The sequence below is a fragment of the Hemibagrus wyckioides genome, linkage group LG19 (genome assembly GCF_019097595.1).
Source record: "Hemibagrus wyckioides isolate EC202008001 linkage group LG19, SWU_Hwy_1.0, whole genome shotgun sequence".
Taxonomy (NCBI): Eukaryota; Metazoa; Chordata; class Actinopteri; order Siluriformes; family Bagridae; genus Hemibagrus; species Hemibagrus wyckioides.
Window position 1 is genome coordinate 9,263,691 of NC_080728.1, and position 19,871 is coordinate 9,283,561.

The following is a 19,871-nucleotide window of genomic DNA, read 5'->3' on the forward strand; positions in this document are numbered from 1 at the left end:
ACTGTGAGAGAAGGAAAAGGTGTGTCTGAGAGAGAGGGAGAGGGAGAAAGAGAGTGAGAGAGTCGGTGAGAGAGAGAATGAGAGAGAGACTGAGAGATAGACTGAGTAAGAGACAGAGAGAGAAAGAGAATGAATGACAGATTCAGAGAGTGAGTGAGAGACAGACAGAGAGCGAGAGTGAGAGAGAGAGAGAGTGAGTGAGAGACAGAGAGCGAGTGAGAGGTTGAGAGAATGAGTGAGAGGTTGAGAGAGTGAGTGATTGAGAGACAGAGAGTGAGAGAGAGACAGAGAGTGAGAATGAGAGAGAGACAGAGAGCGAGAATGAGAGACAGAGACAGAGAAAGCGAGAGAGAGAAATAGAGAGACAGAAAGTGAGTGAGAGACAGACAGTGAGTGAGAGAGTGAGAGACAGACAGTGAGTGAGAGAGTGAGAGAGATAGAGACAGACAGGGAGTGAGTGAGTGAGAGAGAGAGAGAGAGAGACATGTGAAGGAAGGGAATTTTATAGCTGCTATAACGTAAGTGATAAAAGGACCTAATTAGTTTTGCAGATGTTTCACCTCATTAAATATAACTATACACGCTTTAAACACACGAGGTGTTCATTAATAAAGAAAAGACTGGAATCATTAGCAGATTGCTGTGGTTTACGCAGTTTCAGCAAAATAATCCACTCTGTGGTGATAACAATTCCAACAAGTCCACATCTTATTAGTCCAAGGCTTACTTTCCTATAACCCACATATTACTCCTTTCTTATAATTAATGTGTGTGTGTGTGTGTGTCCACTCTCATTCTCCACATCATCTCATCCTCTCACTCAGCATTTGTAGAATCCATATATATATATATGTGTGTGTGTGTGTGTATATATGTATGTAGCGTGTCTCTCTCTCTGCACCATCAGATCCACATAGATATTCCCCGGATGAGTCCGGAGAGTTTAGTGCTCCAGCCGAGAGTCACTGAGGTAAGAGGCAGGATGGAGCGGAGACGCCGACGCAAAACAATCCGCCCCCCCCCTGCCAGCAGCATGTCACTCAGGCATCATCTGCTCAGTGCCATGTGTCTGTCTGTCTGTCTCTCAAGTCTGTCTGATCTGGTCTGATGGCTGGTTCGAGCCTCAGGCTATAAACTGAAGGTTGGACCACAGTGTCTTGACGGTTCACTCACTCATTAGGGCAGTTTATTGGTTAGTTTATTCTCTATTTCTACGTTCTGTATTTAACCCTTTGAAGTCTAGAGGAATGTCTGGTTGTTTTTTCCGTCATTTTGGCTGCACATTCAAGACTTTTTCTTTCCTCTGTCTAAATTTGACTGATCATTTTCTTTGTCAGTATTACAAAGCAGCCGCAAAAAAACGGAGGAAGAAACCAAGCACACAAAAAAACCGTTCAGATATTAACACACACACACACACACACACACACACACACACACACACACACACTCACTACTTAAAACCACAATTGAACACTTAGGAATGAGATCCTGAAAAGACAGGATGTCCTGTCGTGTTTTTTTCTTCCATCATAAAACACACAAAAGTTTCAACATTCAAATTAGAAGAATTTACATAAAACAGTTTACGCCCCCTCTCCTTTCACTTCTTTTGCTGTTTGTCTTTCTAAAATAAAAATAAAAAAGCAGCGCTGAAAGCGATGACATGTTTTCCTTTTTCTTATCTTCTCCTAAGATTATTGCTCTGTATTTAGTTTTTAACACAATTTCAGATCTGATGTATTGACGTGGTTGAGTCAGCACTTTTTGTTTTGTTTGTTTGTTTGTTTCGGCGTCACAGAAATGACAAAGGCAGCAAAATTGTAAAGGGTGTTGTTTCTTTTCAGCAGAACAAGCCTGTTATATGTGTGGAAGTGTTGAATCTTAGCGATAATAAAAGAAGAAGAAAAGATAAATTCTTAGAAACCCAGTTGTAGGATTCATTGGTTTCGTTAAGTTTCATAACATGACTGAATTCTCATAGTTTTTATAGTAACATTGTATAAACCTGTAACGGATATATTCTACGCTGTTATTTAACAAAGACGTATAAACACCTACTACATTTCCATCCACTTTTTGTGCTGTTCAGGTGAAAGTGAAAAAAGGTGAAATTTGTCTCCTGTCTGATTTCATAGAATTGGCCTTTGCTTATAAAAAAAAAAATATATAAAAAATTTGTCACTTTAGAAATCCGCCCTTCAACCGTTTCCATACATTATTTTGTGATTATCAAAGAGTATTTACCTTTTTATGTCTCAAATCTTTCTGAAATAGACCTTGAGTCAATTCATTGCATCCAGACAGGCATCTAGACAATTGTAGGCATCTAGACAGATGCCTGTTATTTTAATTCCACAAATAATTGCGCTGTATAAAATAGCAGATGATGATCTCAGATTGGAGCAGCTGCTCTTCTCATAGGGCTCCAGGTCACTGTGACGCCTTAAAAAATAAATTAATTAAATAAAATGTATTGATTTTTATTTTGCTTAAATGCCATTTTGCATTTAACAAACTTTTATTTTATTTTATTTTATTTTATTTTATTTATTTATTACAACATTTGAAATATTCACATACTGTAGGAATTATGTGAGGAAATGTAGCTAAAAACACTTTTATAAATAAACAATAAAATAAGAAAAATAAATAAGTAAATGAATGAATAAATGAATACATAAATAAACAAATAAAGGAATAATAATAATAATAATAATAATAATAATAATAAATAAATAAACCTACTTGGATGGAAACATAGCTACTGAATTGTTTTCCTTAGATTTAAGGGTTTTTTTTTGGGTTTTTTTTACAGACTTGTTTCTTTCATTTTTACAGGCTGTGATCTGAAATCTGTAGGGTTTTATATATATTTTTAATTAAGTTGAAGTGAAGGAGAGTGAGGGAAGACTCGTGGATATTGAACACCATTAAAAGCTCTTCTTAAAGTTCTTCTTAAATTGGTGAAAATTATTTCGGATTGAACAGTTGGCAAGTTGCTGTGATAGAAAAGGAATACACCCCTTACATGTAGCACATGTTTACACACACCCCAGTTCCCAGATCAATGATTTTGCTATAACACCACTCCCCTGTCCATGACGACTCGACTAACTCTGACTTCAGAGGGTTAAACAGCTGATGATGAGTTCATTCCTGTTGAAATCTGGACTTGTTTTCTGGTCTTCAGTTTGCAGCCAGGCATGCATCACCATCCATGACCAGATTCACTTTCCTGTCTATCTGTAATGGCTGTTCCGAATCCGTCCTAACCTGCTTCTGCTCCTGTGTCTCTTTTTTTTGTGTGTGTGTGTGTGTTCTCTTCCCTGCAGATTCACATTGACATACCGAGAACTAATCCTCTTATTCCTCTCTTTCAACAAGCTTCTGTGCAAGAGGTGAGACGTCCACACCACTCAGTCCACTCACCTTGATGCTCTTTCCTGTGTGCGCTTGACCCAAACATAATGCCAACTAAATCCTGCATACACTCCTATAGATCTCACACACACACACACACACACACACACACACTCTGTTTCATTGTTTAGTGAATGTGCTTTGTGGATTTCGTGCTATTGCGTAGGAAGTGTTTCCAAGGAGCTCGCTGAAGTGTGTGTGTGTGTGTGTGTGTGTGTGAGAGAGAGTGAGTCGCAGAGATGCTAACCCTCACTGCTGTCACGTCCTGCTGAGGTTCAGCCAGGTTCAGTGCTTTATAACCAAGCATGCAGTTTCACCTGCCTCATGCTAACAGTGTACTCGTCTGACTCGCTTCTCGACTCGTACGTCACAGCACACCATCTGATAAACACCTTTTACCTCTTTTCTTTCCTTTTTTTTAAACCCTTTTCTGTCCTTTCTTATTTCTCTTCTGTCCTTTCATTCCTTTTTTTTTACCTCTCCTCTGTCCTTTTCATCTCTCTTCTGTTCTTTTTATTTACCTATCTTCTGTCTTCTTTTTTTTTTTTATCTCTCTCCTGTCCTTTTTTTTTTAACCTCTCTTCAGTCCTTTTTTAAATCTCTCTTTTGTCCTTTATCTCTCTTCTGTCCTTTTTTATTTACCTCTCTTCAGTCCTATTTTACCTCTCTTCTGTACTTTTTTTAATCCCTCTTTTGTCCTTTGTTACCTCTCTTCTGTCCTTTTTTTTATTTACCTCTCTTCTGTACTTTTTATCTCTCTTCTGTCCTTTTTTTATTTACCTGTCTTCTGTCCCGTTTTACCTCTCTTCTCTCCATTTTTTTTATACCTCTCTTCTGTCCTTTTATACCTCTCCTTTGTCCTTTATTACCTCTCTTTTGTCTTTTTATACCTCTCTTTTGTCTTTTTATACCTCTCCTCTATCCTTTTTATTTCTCTTCACTTTTTTTCCCCTCTCTTCTGTCCTTTTTTTTTTTTACCTCTCTTTTGTCTTTTGATACCTCTCTTCTATCCTTTTTATTTCTCTTCTCTTTTTTCCCCCTCTCTTCTGTCCTTTTATATCTTCCTTCTGTCCTTTTTTTCTGCCTCTTTTCTGTCCCTTTTTTTTTTTTACCTCTATTCTTTCCTTTCCCTCCATCTGTCTCGTACTATTTCTCTCTCTCTCTCTCTCTCTCTCTCTCTGTTTCACTCGCAGCTTTCTCCTGCTTTTCTCGTACATTCCACACTGAACACAAAAACACCCCCAGCCCATAACTCCTATCGGAATTTTTCTTCTGAGTTTGCGTTTGTTTTTTGTGTAATTAATCCAAACTAGTCTAAATGTAATCACGGTGCACAGGGTGACGTAGCATCTTCTTCTCCTCCTCGTACATATGCGTGTGAGGAAGGAACGTACAGGAAGTGGGAGGGCAGCAGCAGAAAAGGGTGGGAAAACAGAAAGTGCAGCAGATTACACATTCTGTTTGATGTACTGAGCTTTGAGCAATTAGTGACAGCCGGTCTCGCTCAGGAACGTTTCCGCCTCCGAGAACCAGGTGTAAATTAGCGCCATGTGTGTTCTGAGCTTTATAGACCGTTTTAGGATCTTGGTGAAGCCAGTGTTCAGGGAAACTAGGTGTTTTAATACTTCTTGTCAATCAGTATGCGTTTATCACTTCCTTTTTTTCCTAACAGACAAAATTTACGCTAAATGCTACTTTTCAGACTTTGGCAGATTTTTAAATGTTAGACCACGAGAAAAGAACTTATTGTACAGAACTTATTCCACGGACATGTCCCAAATGACATACTATACCCTCTGCTCTTACACTATACACTATATACTCATCTAGTTTATGGATTTAAGAGTAGTATCGACTCAAATGGAACGCTAAAGTTTTCCAGTCGATCAAACACGTGTAATGTGATGCAGCTAGCTGTATAAACAGAATTTTTGAAATGTTTATTTTCATAAATAAATCACCCAGCATGAGCTTCTCTAAAAGACATTTTTAAGATATCTTGTCCGCCAGAGTGTCGTCATCCATCTTATGCAATTTTCTCACCCAGCGTCAGCACCCGGTAGCCCCGCCCCCTTTCCCACTCCATATGCAAAACTATGAGTTCATGAAGTGTCCAACATTCCAGCATCACTCTTTCAGCTGAATAAGTGCATTCTTGTTAGTATTTTTTTTTTTTATTGTAAACACACTGCCTACATTATTTATACTACACAATGGCATAGAATAGTGCTTAAGCGAGGACGGAACGTACAGGACACCTTTAAAAAATGTTTTTAATTCCATATTTAAAAATGAAGGTGTGTAACACTTTTGCAGTGTGTTGTTTATATTAGGTGTACTTTTTATAATGTTTCAGATGAATTTATATCTGAATCGTTTTCGTTTTTTAGGTCATTCTGGATAGATCTAAATGAAATGATTACATTACTGTAGAGAGTGGCTTCAAAAGGAACAGAACAGAAGTGTGAGAGGTTTCTGGAGTCAGTCTATGACAAGAATACATATAGATAGATACAGACAAGACAGACAGATGGATGGATCGATGGATGGAAAGATGGATGGATGGATGGATAGATATTTATGTAGATAGATAGATAGGTAGATAGATAGGTAGATAGGTAGATAGATAGAGGAGTTTAGGGAGCTGTTGAGTCACATCACAGGAAAAGAAATGGCTTTAAGTAAAGATGCATGCTGTATGCATCGCCTGCCCATACTGTCCTGCTCCATTATAAATAATCCACACGTCCATTTCTAAATGTTTACTTACTCACATCTGTCGAGGAAAAAGCTTCTGATCCCCCCCCCCTTTTTTTTTTAAAGCAACAGCTTTCCTCTAAATGACTCGAGGAAGCAGGCTGCTTGTGCACATACTCACTCACTTGCACCTTGCCCTGCATGCCAACAACACCTCTTTTCCTCTCGAGTGATCACTCCAACTGTGCGCATCTCTCAGCCTCTCTTTAGCATTCTACAGGCTCTTACACGAGCAGCACACCAGCTAACCATACACAGATTCACCACGAGCTACACGCTAAGCCTCCGCCGTGTGACCTTAGCCAGCAGGGGTTGTGCTCCCAGCTGTTATTATTGTCTCTCTTTTTTATTTAAGCAAGCCAAGGTTGTTGGGTGTGTAACAGGATTTCGTCTCTCGTCTCCAAACCACCTAGAAGTTATTTGTGAGATGAAGGCCACTGCTGTAGAGGAGTCTGTGTGCTGAGCAAATAGATGGATTACATATCAAATCCTGTAATTGTCAAAACACTACTTTTTTCCCTCTTTTTGCTGCCTGCTTTTAAGTGTTTTTTAACTGATTTTTACTCTGTGATAGTTGGGTGAAGAATGACGGGAATACAGACTCAGAGGTGGGGGATGCAATTGCAGGTCAGTTTAATAGGAACAGTGGAAAAAACAAAACAGAAGGCAAAGATCAGGCACAGGTCAGGAGATAGGCAGAGATGTAAGTCGGGGCAACAGATACAAGCAAGGATACAAAAACTGGAATATTTGGAAGAAAAAAGGCAGATTTAGTGTGGTCAAGAACTTGCAGAACAGAACGATTTCTTTGTTTTCACTGGAAACGAAAAGTTGTTGTTGTTGCTGTTGCTGTTTTGGCCACTGCTCCCAGTTCAGGGTAACCACAGTGGATCATTTGGTCCACATATTTTGATTTTGGCACTGGTTTTACAACGAATGCCCTTCCTGACGCAACCTCTTTTATCCATGCTTGGGACCGGCACTGAGTGTTAACCCCTCAGTGGTTGAGTTGGTTCCCTGCTCAGGACTCGAACCCGGGCTTCAGCACTGAAAGCGCCAAAGACAACTTAATAATTAAACATAATTAAAAGGACGACGGTGAATGTGAGCATAGGCCGAGGTGCACTATGGGAAACCGACTCTGTGACATTAACATACTTGTAAGACCAAGCTGCGAATCCTGCATTTCTTTTGACAAAAGCAATGTGAACACTGGAACCGTCAGAGGAGGTGAGCGTACCTCACTAGTTGATGGACAGAACAGGGAGTAAGTCACACACGGGGCATGTAAGGAAGACTCGAGCACCGTGTTTGGTGTTCTGGACACCGTACAAGCAATGAGTTTATTTAGGGCTTGACAGGAACATGGCGTCCCGAAAGCCTCTCTGCATGAGCCAGGCGTCAAGTTTGACTTGTCAGACACTAGAGAGAAAGTGCATCTCTCTCTCTCTCTCTCTCTCTCTCTCTCTCTCTCTCCCTCTCTCTCTCTATTTTCTCCCCCAGTTTCCTTTAATCCAAGCAAGCTGACAGTGAAGTGAAGGATTGCGAAAAGACACTTTAATGAAGATCGAGGTGTTTGCATTGTAAGAAAAGAGAAAGGAAGTACCGTTACTTAGCATCACGGAGAATAGACTTAAGAAATGAAGATGGAATGAATACAGATGAGCAAGCTCTAGTTAGCGCTCTTTGTGTTGTTAAAAGGAAGATTTGATGGACAGCTAAATTTGCACCTTTAAGCAGATTGACGGCTTTCTCGCACCGGGCATGTTTGCTGCGTTCAATCCAAACGCACGTGGAGTGCACAACGCAACTCAGCGTAATTTTTAGAATTATTTTTGCAGTTATTTTGCTGCTATTAGGCGTATTTTTTTTTACTTGAATATAACCTTAAGTGCTGGCTCATTTCTGTAGTGAATTCTCGTCTTTTTCATTTTTGGTTTCGGCCATGACGGACTTTTCTGTTCTGCTGAAGTTATTCTTGACGTTTTTGTGCTCAAGTGGGCTCAAGTACATTTTATTTTTTCAATGTTTTTTTTTTTTTATGTGGACAGCTATGTTTTGGAAATCGTTGTGAACAGACAGGTCAAAAACTAGGGAAAAGAATTTTGGAAAAACATCTGTACATGTGGACAGGGCCTGAGGCAGAGTTAAATAGCTGGCTTAACATTATTAAACAGTCGGCTTTCATTCTAGCTGCTGTAACCTTGCTAACTCCCACGCATGCTTCCTCATAAATTCAATATACATTGTACGAGGTTTCAGACAATCACAATGTGCTGAGCTTATTTATTTATTTATTTATTTATTTATTTTAATGTAAATAATTCACACACTACCAGAGCGACAAGGCTGACGTGTATTCCACCTCAATGCTGCATCTAGTTGTCCTAAAATCCACATTCATGTACTCTTTAACTACTAACCTTCATGTATATAAGCACGTGGCCACACGTGCATGCATTGCTTCTACACTCTTTTTTTGTCACCCTTTGCCGTCTGCTCGATTGAACGTTGTGATGCTAATTACTTTCGAGAGCTTAATTGATTTTCTTAATTGATTGCTGGCTAAATGAGGAGATGCCGTCTGTGTGTCTAATTAATTGCAGTCAAATGTGACCTTGTGCAAAGTCTCATAGCTTTGCATGTTTACACAAGTTTTGTTCTCTGAGCTTCTAAACCATATGTATATACATGAATCGTTCAGTTGTAGCCACAGGTCACGGTTTTTTGATTCTTTGTTCTTCAGATCTTCGAGCGGATTCTGTTCATCTGGGCCATCCGGCATCCTGCCAGCGGTTACGTCCAGGGCATCAACGATCTCGTCACGCCCTTCTTCGTCGTCTACATCTTTGAGTATATCGGTGAGTAGATATATAAGCAGATCTGTCTGTCTCCAGAGCTTGTTGGAAATGATCGAGTCGACCATGGCTGGAAGTAATGCGTTAGCTGATAATAGACAGTAAAAGTGTGGACAAACACGGCATGGCTCTTTCATCTGCCCTCTATTTATTAATGAGCGAGCGACACACGAGCCCTATGGGCTGATGCTCGGCTGAACTCACAGGGAGTGAGATGTTTCTGATCCTTTGAAAGGATCCTCAAAGGATCACCCTGTGTTTGTTTCTGGCTCTACCTTCATGTGCACACTAGACTTGCATATGCTCTAACTGACTAGCACAAGCACAAGCATTGCACAGACTCCTTACATGATTACTGTGACATGCTTTAACATAACTTTCACTGTGTAGTGGTGTGTTGTAGTGTAGATAGAGGGTAGTGGTGTGTTGTAGTGTAGATAGAGGGTAGTGGTGTGTTGTAGTGTAGATAGAGGGTAGTGGTGTGTAGCAGTGTAGATAGAGGGTAGTGGTGTGTTGTAGTGTAGATAGAGGGTAGTGGTGTGTAGCAGTGTAGATAGAGGGTAGTGGTGTGTAGCAGTGTAGATAGAGGGTAGTGGTGTGTTGTAGTGTAGATAGAGGGTAGTGGTGTGTTGTAGTGTAGATAGAGGGTAGTGGTGTGTTGTAGTGTAGATAGAGGGTAGTGGTGTGTTGTAGTGTAGATAGAGGGTAGTGGTGTGTTGTAGTGTAGATAGAGGGTAGTGGTGTGTTGTAGTGTAGATAGAGGGTAGTGGTGTGTTGTAGTGTAGATAGAGGGTAGTGGTGTGTTGTAGTGTAGATAGAGGGTAGTGGTGTGTTGTAGTGTAGATAGAGGGTAGTGGTGTATTGTAGTGTAGATAGAGGGTAGTGGTGTGTAGCAGTGTAGATAGAGGGTAGTGGTGTGTTGTAGTGTAGATAGAGGGTAGTGGTGTGTTGTAGTGTAGATAGAGGGTAGTGGTGTGTTGTAGTGTAGATAGAGGGTAGTGGTGTGTTGTAGTGTAGATAGAGGGTAGTGGTGTGTAGCAGTGTAGATAGAGGGTAGTGGTGTGTTGTAGTGTAGATAGAGGGTAGTGGTGTGTTGTAGTGTAGATAGAGGGTAGTGGTGTGTTGTAGTGTAGATAGAGGGTAGTGGTGTGTTGTAGTGTAGATAGAGGGTAGTGGTGTGTTGTAGTGTAGATAGAGGGTAGTGGTGTATTGTAGTGTAGATAGAGGGTAGTGGTGTGTTGTAGTGTAGATAGAGGGTAGTGGTGTGTTGTAGTGTAGATAGAGGGTAGTGGTGTGTTGTAGTGTAGATAGAGGGTAGTGGTGTGTTGTAGTGTAGATAGAGGGTAGTGGTGTGTTGTAGTGTAGATAGAGGGTAGTGGTGTGTTGTAGTGTAGATAGAGGGTAGTGGTGTGTTGTAGTGTAGATAGAGGGTAGTGGTGTGTAGCAGTGTAGATAGAGGGTAGTGGTGTGTTGTAGTGTAGATAGAGGGTAGTGGTGTGTTGTAGTGTAGATAGAGGGTAGTGGTGTGTAGTAGTGTAGATAGAGGGTAGTGGTGTGTTGTAGTGTAGATAGAGGGTAGTGGTGTGTTGTAGTGTAGATAGAGGGTAGTGGTGTGTTGTAGTGTAGATAGAGGGTAGTGGTGTGTTGTAGTGTAGATAGAGGGTAGTGGTGTGTTGTAGTGTAGATAGAGGGTAGTGGTGTGTTGTAGTGTAGATAGAGGGTAGTGGTGTGTTGTAGTGTAGATAGAGGGTAGTGGTGTGTTGTAGTGTAGATAGAGGGTAGTGGTGTGTTGTAGTGTAGATAGAGGGTAGTGGTGTGTTGTAGTGTAGATAGAGGGTAGTGGTGTGTAGCAGTGTAGATAGAGGGTAGTGGTGTGTTGTAGTGTAGATAGAGGGTAGTGGTGTGTTGTAGTGTAGATAGAGGGTAGTGGTGTGTTGTAGTGTAGATAGAGGGTAGTGGTGTGTTGTAGTGTAGATAGAGGGTAGTGGTGTGTTGTAGTGTAGATAGAGGGTAGTGGTGTGTTGTAGTGTAGATAGAGGGTAGTGGTGTGTTGTAGTGTAGATAGAGGGTAGTGGTGTGTTGTAGTGTAGATAGAGGGTAGTGGTGTGTTGTAGTGTAGATAGAGGGTAGTGGTGTGTTGTAGTGTAGATAGAGGGTAGTGGTGTATTGTAGTGTAGATAGAGGGTAGTGGTGTGTAGCAGTTTAGATAGAGGGTAGTGGTGTGTAGCAGTTTAGATAGAGCGTAGTGGTGTGTAGCAGTTTAGATAGAGCGTAGTGGTGTGTAGCAGTTTAGATAGAGGGTAGTGGTGTGTAGCAGTTTAGATAGAGCGTAGTGGTGTGTAGCAGTTTAGATAGAGCGTAGTGGTGTGTAGCAGTTTAGATAGAGCGTAGTGGTGTTAAATTAAATGTTAAATTCCGTTACATTTGTATTGGATAGGGAACAATAAATTAAATTGCATTTCCATTTCATTCACTGAATGGTAATTAATCTATTATTTTCAATAATACAAAACATTTTAAAATATGTAAATGGTATCACTAAAAATTAATTATGTCCTGATTTTCATATTTTTTCGTGGACTTATTTAAAACATTGGCTGTTCACTCATATATCACATGCTTACTGTCCACAGTGTAGCTGTATTTCTCATCCCACACACTGTTTATTATTACGTACATTCTTATATAGACCTGACTACGACTACACATGCTTATGTTTATTTTGTAACAGTGATATAAGTTTATACACTCAGGTGGTTGCTTATATCTCCAGACAATATCTGTTCATCTAATCCATCTTTTATCATATACTGAAATATGTATAGACATATATTTATAGTTATAAGTGAGTCTTTTTTTTTGTTTTTTTCCTCACTCCTGCTAGGATTATCTTGTTAACAATCTTGACGCTTCTGTGCTTAGGCTTTACGCAGCTTTTTGTATATAAAGTCACAAATGTGTGTCAGAAAACCAGCTTTAAGACTGATCAAGTGACTAAAATGATGTGACGTCCTTCGAAGCCTAAATAAAATAACCTCATGGAAGATAAACACAGCCCTAAGACTTTGAGGAAATAGACAGATCTTTCAGATTTGAATCTTTCACGTCACTTTCTTTGAGCTCTGAATGTGAATTTCAGGCTTCAAGGCGCAACGTGAGCGTAACTAGAGGTGAAAGATTACTCGCTTCACTTTAGAAGAGAATAAACGCTACTTAGACAAAGTTGATCTAATAGAATGTGCTCCTTATGTACTGTGCTCTCTGACTGCTGACCTACTTAAACTGGCAGAAATTTGTACAGATTTGTGTTTTCCTGATATATTTATCTCAAATAGAACCCTGCTTCCTACTGTGGATTGTTCTTCAAAGCTTTTAAAAGAGCAGAAGCGTAGCATCTCTTTACGTCCGGGCGGGTGAGTGATCCAAGCGTGTTTCATCCAGAGGAAAGAAAAATAATAGTTGAGATGGAATAAACTAAATTACTAACATATCTACAAAATCACCAGGACAGGGACGAGATTAACTCTTCAGTGGCTGGGTTAGCACCCTAGCCGAACCCGGGCCACCAGGAGGCATATATATACTTGTACGACTACCTATACTTTATACTACAGTCTTTAATATTTGTTTAGGACATCACAAGGTAGACGAAAACTCTGTTTTGGTATATATAACATTCTACATCCTTTTTCATCCATCTCTGAGCCTTAGTGGGTGCTGAAGCTCTGATATTGACCACAGTGAGTGGTTCCTCTGTCAGAGTATAGCTTTGGTGGACATTTCAGACAGCTAGGTGCACTATTAAAGTCACAGTGTCCAGCGAGTAAAGGCATTTTTCTTACTGTGAAGTGAATGTGTCCATGAGTCTCAATCAGAAGTGGACAGAGAGACAGAATGAGAGGTTAAGAGTGGACCAGTCTGACAGCAACCTGAAGAACTCTGCTGAATGAAGTGGATTTATTGCAGTGAAAAGTTCTTCTTCTTTGTCCTCATCCTCATCTTATACCTTATGAATGTCTCAAGCAGTCCCATTTTTGCGAACAGAAAAATGAACACAACGTCAAGGAAACTCAGGTGACCTGAGATTCCAGATTTTTCTCCAGATTTGGGTCAAAACACGACATGTGACATCATCACAACACCCGTTCAGCCACATACCCCTTGGATTAATGTGTGTCGAAGATGAGTACTGCTATCAAAGACAGTAATAACATTTGCGTCGAGTTTAAATGAAGAATCCTGTGCTTACGATTTTACTAATTCAACTAGATTTTTGCAAACAATAAAAAAGCACAAAAAGCTCTGCAAACTGCACCACAATTGTGAAAAAGCTATAGAAAATCAAGCATTTATTTTATAACAATCACATGAAATCCGAGAGGATGTTAGTTGTTGAAGATTTTATGTAGGAGATGTTTTATTCATGGAAGGAGTCTCCAGTGTCAGAGCTTTGTAAACAGTCAGTCAAACATTAAGCTTTAATGGAAGAGTCTTCGGACCGTGGACTTTGACACAGCTTGCAGGGTTTGATTGACTTCGGGAGAGAGAGGGAGACAACAGAAGAAATACCTGTGAAAGATTTTGAAAAAATAAAAAAGCTGCTACAAAATCAAGCATTTTTGGCACAAACAAACAGTAATATCCTGGAGGAACTGTCTCAAACATGACTCCCTACATTACTCTCGCTCTGTCGCTGTCCTCACAAAGCTTTTCAGAGGAAAAGGCATCTTTTGTTGTCAATGAGGAGAATGAAAAAGTGGTTCGGGGAGTGCGTTCCTCTCTCGTGTCGATTGTGTAGATCCTCAGAGCCTCGCTGCTTTTTAAAGATGCATGATGACAGGATATAATTTGAAAGCAGGCAGGCCACTTGTTTGTAAGATGCTGTTAGTCTAATGCATTATTGAACAATAACTTTTCCCCTATCACGTCTACGGAGATATATGTGAAGAGGGAGAGTGGCAGCTGTACTGTAGATGCTTTCTGCACAGATTTTTCTTTCTCTTTCTTTATACGTTTTAAAGGTGAACATCGAACTCTTCAGTTTGATTAAATGTCACTGCTCTTGTTATTGAAACTACAGCTACATTTCAGTAGCTTTACAGTAATAATGCACAACGTGCTATCATACATGTACCGTGTGTGTGTGTGTCATTGCTATGATTAGAACGGTCCAGCAGTGAAAACTAATCATGGTCTCTTTTTATTAATAGAGATGACAGATGAATTATGTACAGTACACAGCAATATGTATGTACAGTATATAGGCCTAAATAGTACATGACGAAAAGTACACGATAGCAGTGAGGTTCTATAAATTTCAGTTTCCAGACTGGAAGTATTGGCACAATTCATAAACATGAATCAAATGAAATTTGCATAACAAACTGGTTTAAATGGTGTCAGTATGAACAGTCTCTCTGTTTCATCCTGTATTGTCTAACCAGATTGGAGATCATTGTTCTGTCCATTTAAACTTCTTTATACTTGTAGAGCTGTGGAGCCTCATCAGACCACAGGTTCAAGATTTTTTAGTATGGTTCAAATCTGGTTCCTTTAACAATGCTGTGTTGATTTGGAGGAATCATTTTAGTCCACACTTCTCTGCAGAGGCATCAGTGATCCAGCTGCAGCTTTTACAGCGGATATCAGTCACTTTTTCGTGTATAGCTTTCCCCTTTAAATCCACAAATATGCTCATGTATGCTCAAGAAAGCTTACTTGTGTTCTCATCAGTTTTGATGACGCTTGGTGGAATTCAGGCACTGCATTTTATTAGGAGTTCTCAGGAAGTACTTGTATTTATTTTTTTGTCCCCCCTCACCACCCTTCTCACTGAGAAGCAGAGAGTCTGCTCATTGGTCTAGTGTAAGGATCAGTCAAAGTGAACGATGGGACTGTAATAAGGCTCCTTTTTATCAGTTATTGTGACCGGCTTTTACATCAGGTTGTGACTAGAAACAGGATGTGGATGATGTTATGGCCAAAGTGATTAATTGTATACTTTATACTATTCCAGAAGAAATTATTGTTATCTGATGTATAAAGTGGGTAAACTCTTAGAAATACACATACTAAACTCTGCTGTTCATTTATCGCTGGAGCGGCACCATCTTTTCACCTTAAGTTATTTTTAAAAGCACTCTATATTTCCATTTCCATGTCTAAGATGCACATTAAAGATACCCTTGATGGTCCTGCCCTAGCATTAGACTATAAATAAAAGTTTACGGATAGACCTAGGTTTCACGGTCATATTCATTATTTATATTTTTTTATTTGCTACATATTGCATTGGACGCTAATTAAATGAATAAATCACAGCTAGTGTCTATATGTGGAGTCATAATGGAATATTGTAAACGTGCATAATCTTCAAATGCAAATTTCTTCCTTTTCACTTCTGGAGGTAAGTCATAAGACACTATTCTTTTAAATCTATTGTGTTCAGACAGTCCTTTCTTCTCGGCACTAAGACAGCCTCTCTAACGTATATTGCAATTCATTTCCTTGTCTTTTCATGTTGAAGTTACTATAAAAATAGAAAGAAATCAGAACATAAAAGGTCTGGGAAAATGTGCATTGGGGGGATCTTTAAAAACGTGTTGAATTCTTTCACAAGGAAAGAACAGGAGCTCTGTAATAAAATGACTTATGAAGCAATAAATTCTATGAAATAAACTTCATTTAGTTCATTTAATCAGTGTCTGTTTGCAGACTGGGGGGTTATAAAGACTTTCAAAGTGCTTCTTATTTGAAATGCAACCTGCTATTATCAGTGTCGGATACCGCTGTTATGTGAGTCAGAATGATCAGTAGCCCTGCTTCGGACTTTCGCTTTAACCAGAATTTGCTCTCATTTGGATCTCTGGGCACCAGTTGAACTTGTGGGTTTGAGAAGTCTAGGTATGTCTATCAGTTCCTCCAGGAGCATCCTGATCTGCACAGTTGTTGTGTATTGAAAAAGCCACAGAGTCCTGCTCTTAATAAGTTGTGTAATTTGCCTCCTTTCAGTCTAGACCTATTTTCATTCTAGGCCAAAACAGTTTTCCCATTAGGCAACATTAAGGCTTTGTAATTAAAGAGGATGAACCTGATGGAGTGGTATGGACTCTTTAGTATGGCACACTATTGAACACGAGGAGATCTATATTGTAATTTGCTTCATGCCGATGTATGGATTCTCCCAGGCTGGAGTCCTAGAGGAGATGTGCTTCACCAGAGGCTGTCTTTAATGCTCGTCAGTAGCACTGCAGATGATAATAAAGGTAATAATGAACTGCTTGTGTGGTACTGTTACAGCTGCCGCCATTGCCGTGTGAATGAGTTCATACTTCTGACAGATGACTAAAGCCGTATGTTCTAATGCTGGCATGTTATCAGGATTGAATCTTCTACTCAGTTCCCGTCTTACACTGGCAACTCATTTCTCCTCTTTATTATCCATAATCTGAGCTCCAGTTGCAAGCCAATGCCTTTTACTTTACCCAGCACAGGTCTATATATATTGACCATTAGACCCTTAGTCTTCTATTTAAATGTATTCTATAAAACAGAGATCCAAAGGTACCTTTAAGCATTTTTACCAGTACACTTGCACTCTATTCCTCTGGCAGAAGGGAAATCGACTTATCAAACATTTCCAATTAGTATAAACAAATGAATTATTTTATCTCCACAAGTAATTGTGATATAAAATTGGTCAGGACACTGTTCGCTTTCAACACGAGATGTTTTTCCCTCTTCTGGGCTAACCTTTTTGTAAAGGTTTTTTTTTTTATTTTTAATGCAGAATTTTAGTAGTTGAAGATAACACCTTATTTGAAATGTTTATGAATCAGCACTTGGGGCATTGCACATTGTGGAAATTGGTTTATCTCACCATTTACTCTAGGTTATTTGGACCTTTTCTATGAATATATTGCCCATAGTTTGCTAGATAAGAACAAAAATACATGGACACCCCCAGACAAAACACACCTCTGGTAAAAATGATAGTAAAATTAGTACCGTGTTAGAACCCGGCTGTTTGTTGTCTCCGCAATACATCACCGATAACTCTGAGAAGCAGCATTATACTCTCTTTGTGCAATATTACTGCAGTATATTCCAAGCACACCCGAACCCTTAGTTTCTGCAAGACTGCCTCATGGGCTTGGGGAGTTTGAAGGTGGCGTGTAACTGCTTTGCCAGACATACATATCAAGCTCTAGTAATCACCAAGGCCCAGGAGTTATGGCAATGTGTGGAGGTAATGGACATCTGTGGAGGCCCAGGCTCTGGTCTGAGATCTGCTGGGTGAATGCATATCTCCTTCTTGTGTAATTAATAGCTCTTATCACTCCCTACATGGAGGAAGTCCTACAGTCGTTTCTGAGTGAACTGAAGAAGTTAGCATTTGAAAATGATTTTGAAAATCCAAATAACTTGAGCTTTAATGAAATGCCAATGTCCAGTGACAATTACTGCTTAGACTTACCTGTGTTCACACCAGCAAGTGGAAAAAGTGGCCAACAAGCATTTTTATACATACATTCATAAGATAGAGTAATGAATTATCCAGCAACAGTAGGCAGTAAATATGTGACAGTGTGACTAATGACATTTTTTTCAATTTTAGGTCAATTAAATAATGATGCTTCAACACATACAGCACCTCAGACCAATCCTGTGACATTTATAATCTGACTTCTTCACTGACAATTAATTCCTTGATGCACAAAAATCAGTCATTTTACAGTATCATCAGAATCCTTGTGATAGAATTATAAATTAAAATCAAGCTGTAAGGAGGTAGCAGATATTGTTGGTGCCTCTGGTTGAGTATATGTAGCTAGGACATAGCTTGCTTTGCTAATCTTCCAATGAGCCTAGCTCCTGCAACCAGTCACGACACTGAGTATTGCATTAATTAATCCCATAACCTTAGGTAACTATGTCTCACTTGTTCGGTTGCCCTTTAAGACACAAACTGCAAGCGACATTCCTTCTGAAACCTATTGTTTTGAAGAAACTAGCTAAACACTTTGAATGTTCCAAGTCATGCAGCAAAAACTCAAATCACATCACTACAACATCAGCACCACTGTCAGAAGTTCTCAGTCTTTCCAGGCTTGTACCAATGTCTTTGAGGAACATCAAGAAAAGAGCTATTACACCCTGAGACTGAAAGCAGATCTACTTTTCATTTTCCCTAATGTACACGTGTCTAGATAATTTAGCGAGAAGAAACGCACGGAGTCACATAGGTGGGATGAGGCATGTGGCTTTAACCGTTTCCTGTGGTGCAAAGAGGGAAAGGAGATGAAGGGAGTCCTGCTGAGATTTGGAGGAATCGTTCTTACGCGAGAGGCTCTTCAGCGCATTCTCTTTTATGCTCTCTCACTCTGGAAGTAGTACTAGTCTACTAGTCAGCAGGTGGCACTCAGAACGGTTTAGCATATTAGTCCTTCTTCTGGCTTCAACTCCCACCTTTCACAATCACAGCCACTAAAAGCTTCTTTATTTCCCCCCATCTCTTAAATATCCATATGCAAAGACTTTGCGTCGATCCATACTTCAACCAGCAGCTCTTCCTCGCCTCGTCTCGCCGCACCTCACCTCGCTTCATCAGTAAGAGTTTTCAGATTGACCAAGAGCTCCAGGTTTCCACTGGAGAAATGAATGGTCAGCGGTGTGTGAGACGCAGCAGCAAGTCTTTAATGAGTATCGGTTGGTTCGTATTCCTCTGTTCGGGTAAGTGAGCCAAGCGCTGATTTTAATGTGGCGCTGATTAAATGTCCCTGATTTGCTCTAACGAGTTGTTAAGTGATTGCCCGGCAGGTCCTCAGACATTGTATGGCGGGTATTTTTCCACTTTTCTTTGCTTGAGTTCCTCATCGAACCGAGCCACTCTACTCTACTTTCCCAGCCTCGCTTAGAGAGCGTGAGACACTATGAGACTGAAGCCATGAGTAGCACAAACTCGCACTATGCCGCTATGAGCTGCTGAGCCTTTTATAGATTTTTCAAAACAAGGTTGTATAGCTGTCAGATAAAAATCACTCATTTTGAGAGTTAAAAGAGCTGAAAGAGTAGAAACCTAACTCCTACTTCTTTTCAGACTTTGGCTTACATCTAGGACTTTGACATAGAGGAACAGAGCCGTAACTCAATACATAAACATTATTTGGATTGAACAGGTTCGAAATAAATGCAAATAGTAGACAGGCTATTTTTCTCTGTTTAAAAGAGCGTGCCAGGAAGAATTGCGTAGCATCTGCTAGAGTCATAGAGTCTAGAGATACGCATCAGATTGCATCAGGACCGGGATTCCGTGGAAGACAAGAATATAGCACCAGCTATTCACTTTCATACAGCTGGAACATTTCCAGTATTTTTCCACTGTTTTCAGGGTGTATAATGGTAGGGGTCAGGGTTGGTTATAGACCTCACCCCCTTTTGGATATAAACTTGAATACAGATTGAGATCAGGATATTTGTAGCATTATACAGATTCAGATATTGGCATTGTTTTAGTCTTTAGGACACGATTAGCAGGTAAGCTAAATATGTAGCATGGTTTTAAATTCTTCCTAATGATCTGTGACGAATCAAACATCTCATATTACATTCGGGTTTTTTTTTTTTACTCGAGCAGAGAATAATTCAGAGAAATTGCCCTGTCACCAAGCCATTCGTTTTCTTTGAGGAATTGGATAATATTGAATATTTTTGGATTCGGTTTAATTACTCAGCTATAAAAAGCTATAAATTGAACTTCTGCTCAGATCCATGCTGTGAGCAATCGCTCTCCTTATTTCTCCTAGTGAAACGTGTCACGCTTGGCGGAGCTGT

The 19,871-nt window shown here is 39.8% G+C and overlaps 1 protein-coding gene across 4 annotated transcripts in view; it reads left to right on the forward strand.

The window, feature by feature from the left end:
* tbc1d22a (TBC1 domain family, member 22a) overlaps positions 1-19,871 on the forward strand; it is a 163,497-nt gene that overhangs the window by 55,337 nt on the left and 88,289 nt on the right. The window contains exons 7-9 of one of the 4 annotated variants that reach the window (XM_058417224.1): positions 908-970; positions 3,336-3,401; positions 8,927-9,041. In XM_058417224.1, coding sequence (XP_058273207.1) covers positions 908-970; positions 3,336-3,401; positions 8,927-9,041 — 244 coding nt within the window. The remainder of the gene's footprint in view (positions 1-907; positions 971-3,335; positions 3,402-8,926; positions 9,042-19,871) is intronic. The other 3 variants (XM_058417226.1, XM_058417225.1, XM_058417227.1) reach the window with 3 other exon arrangements.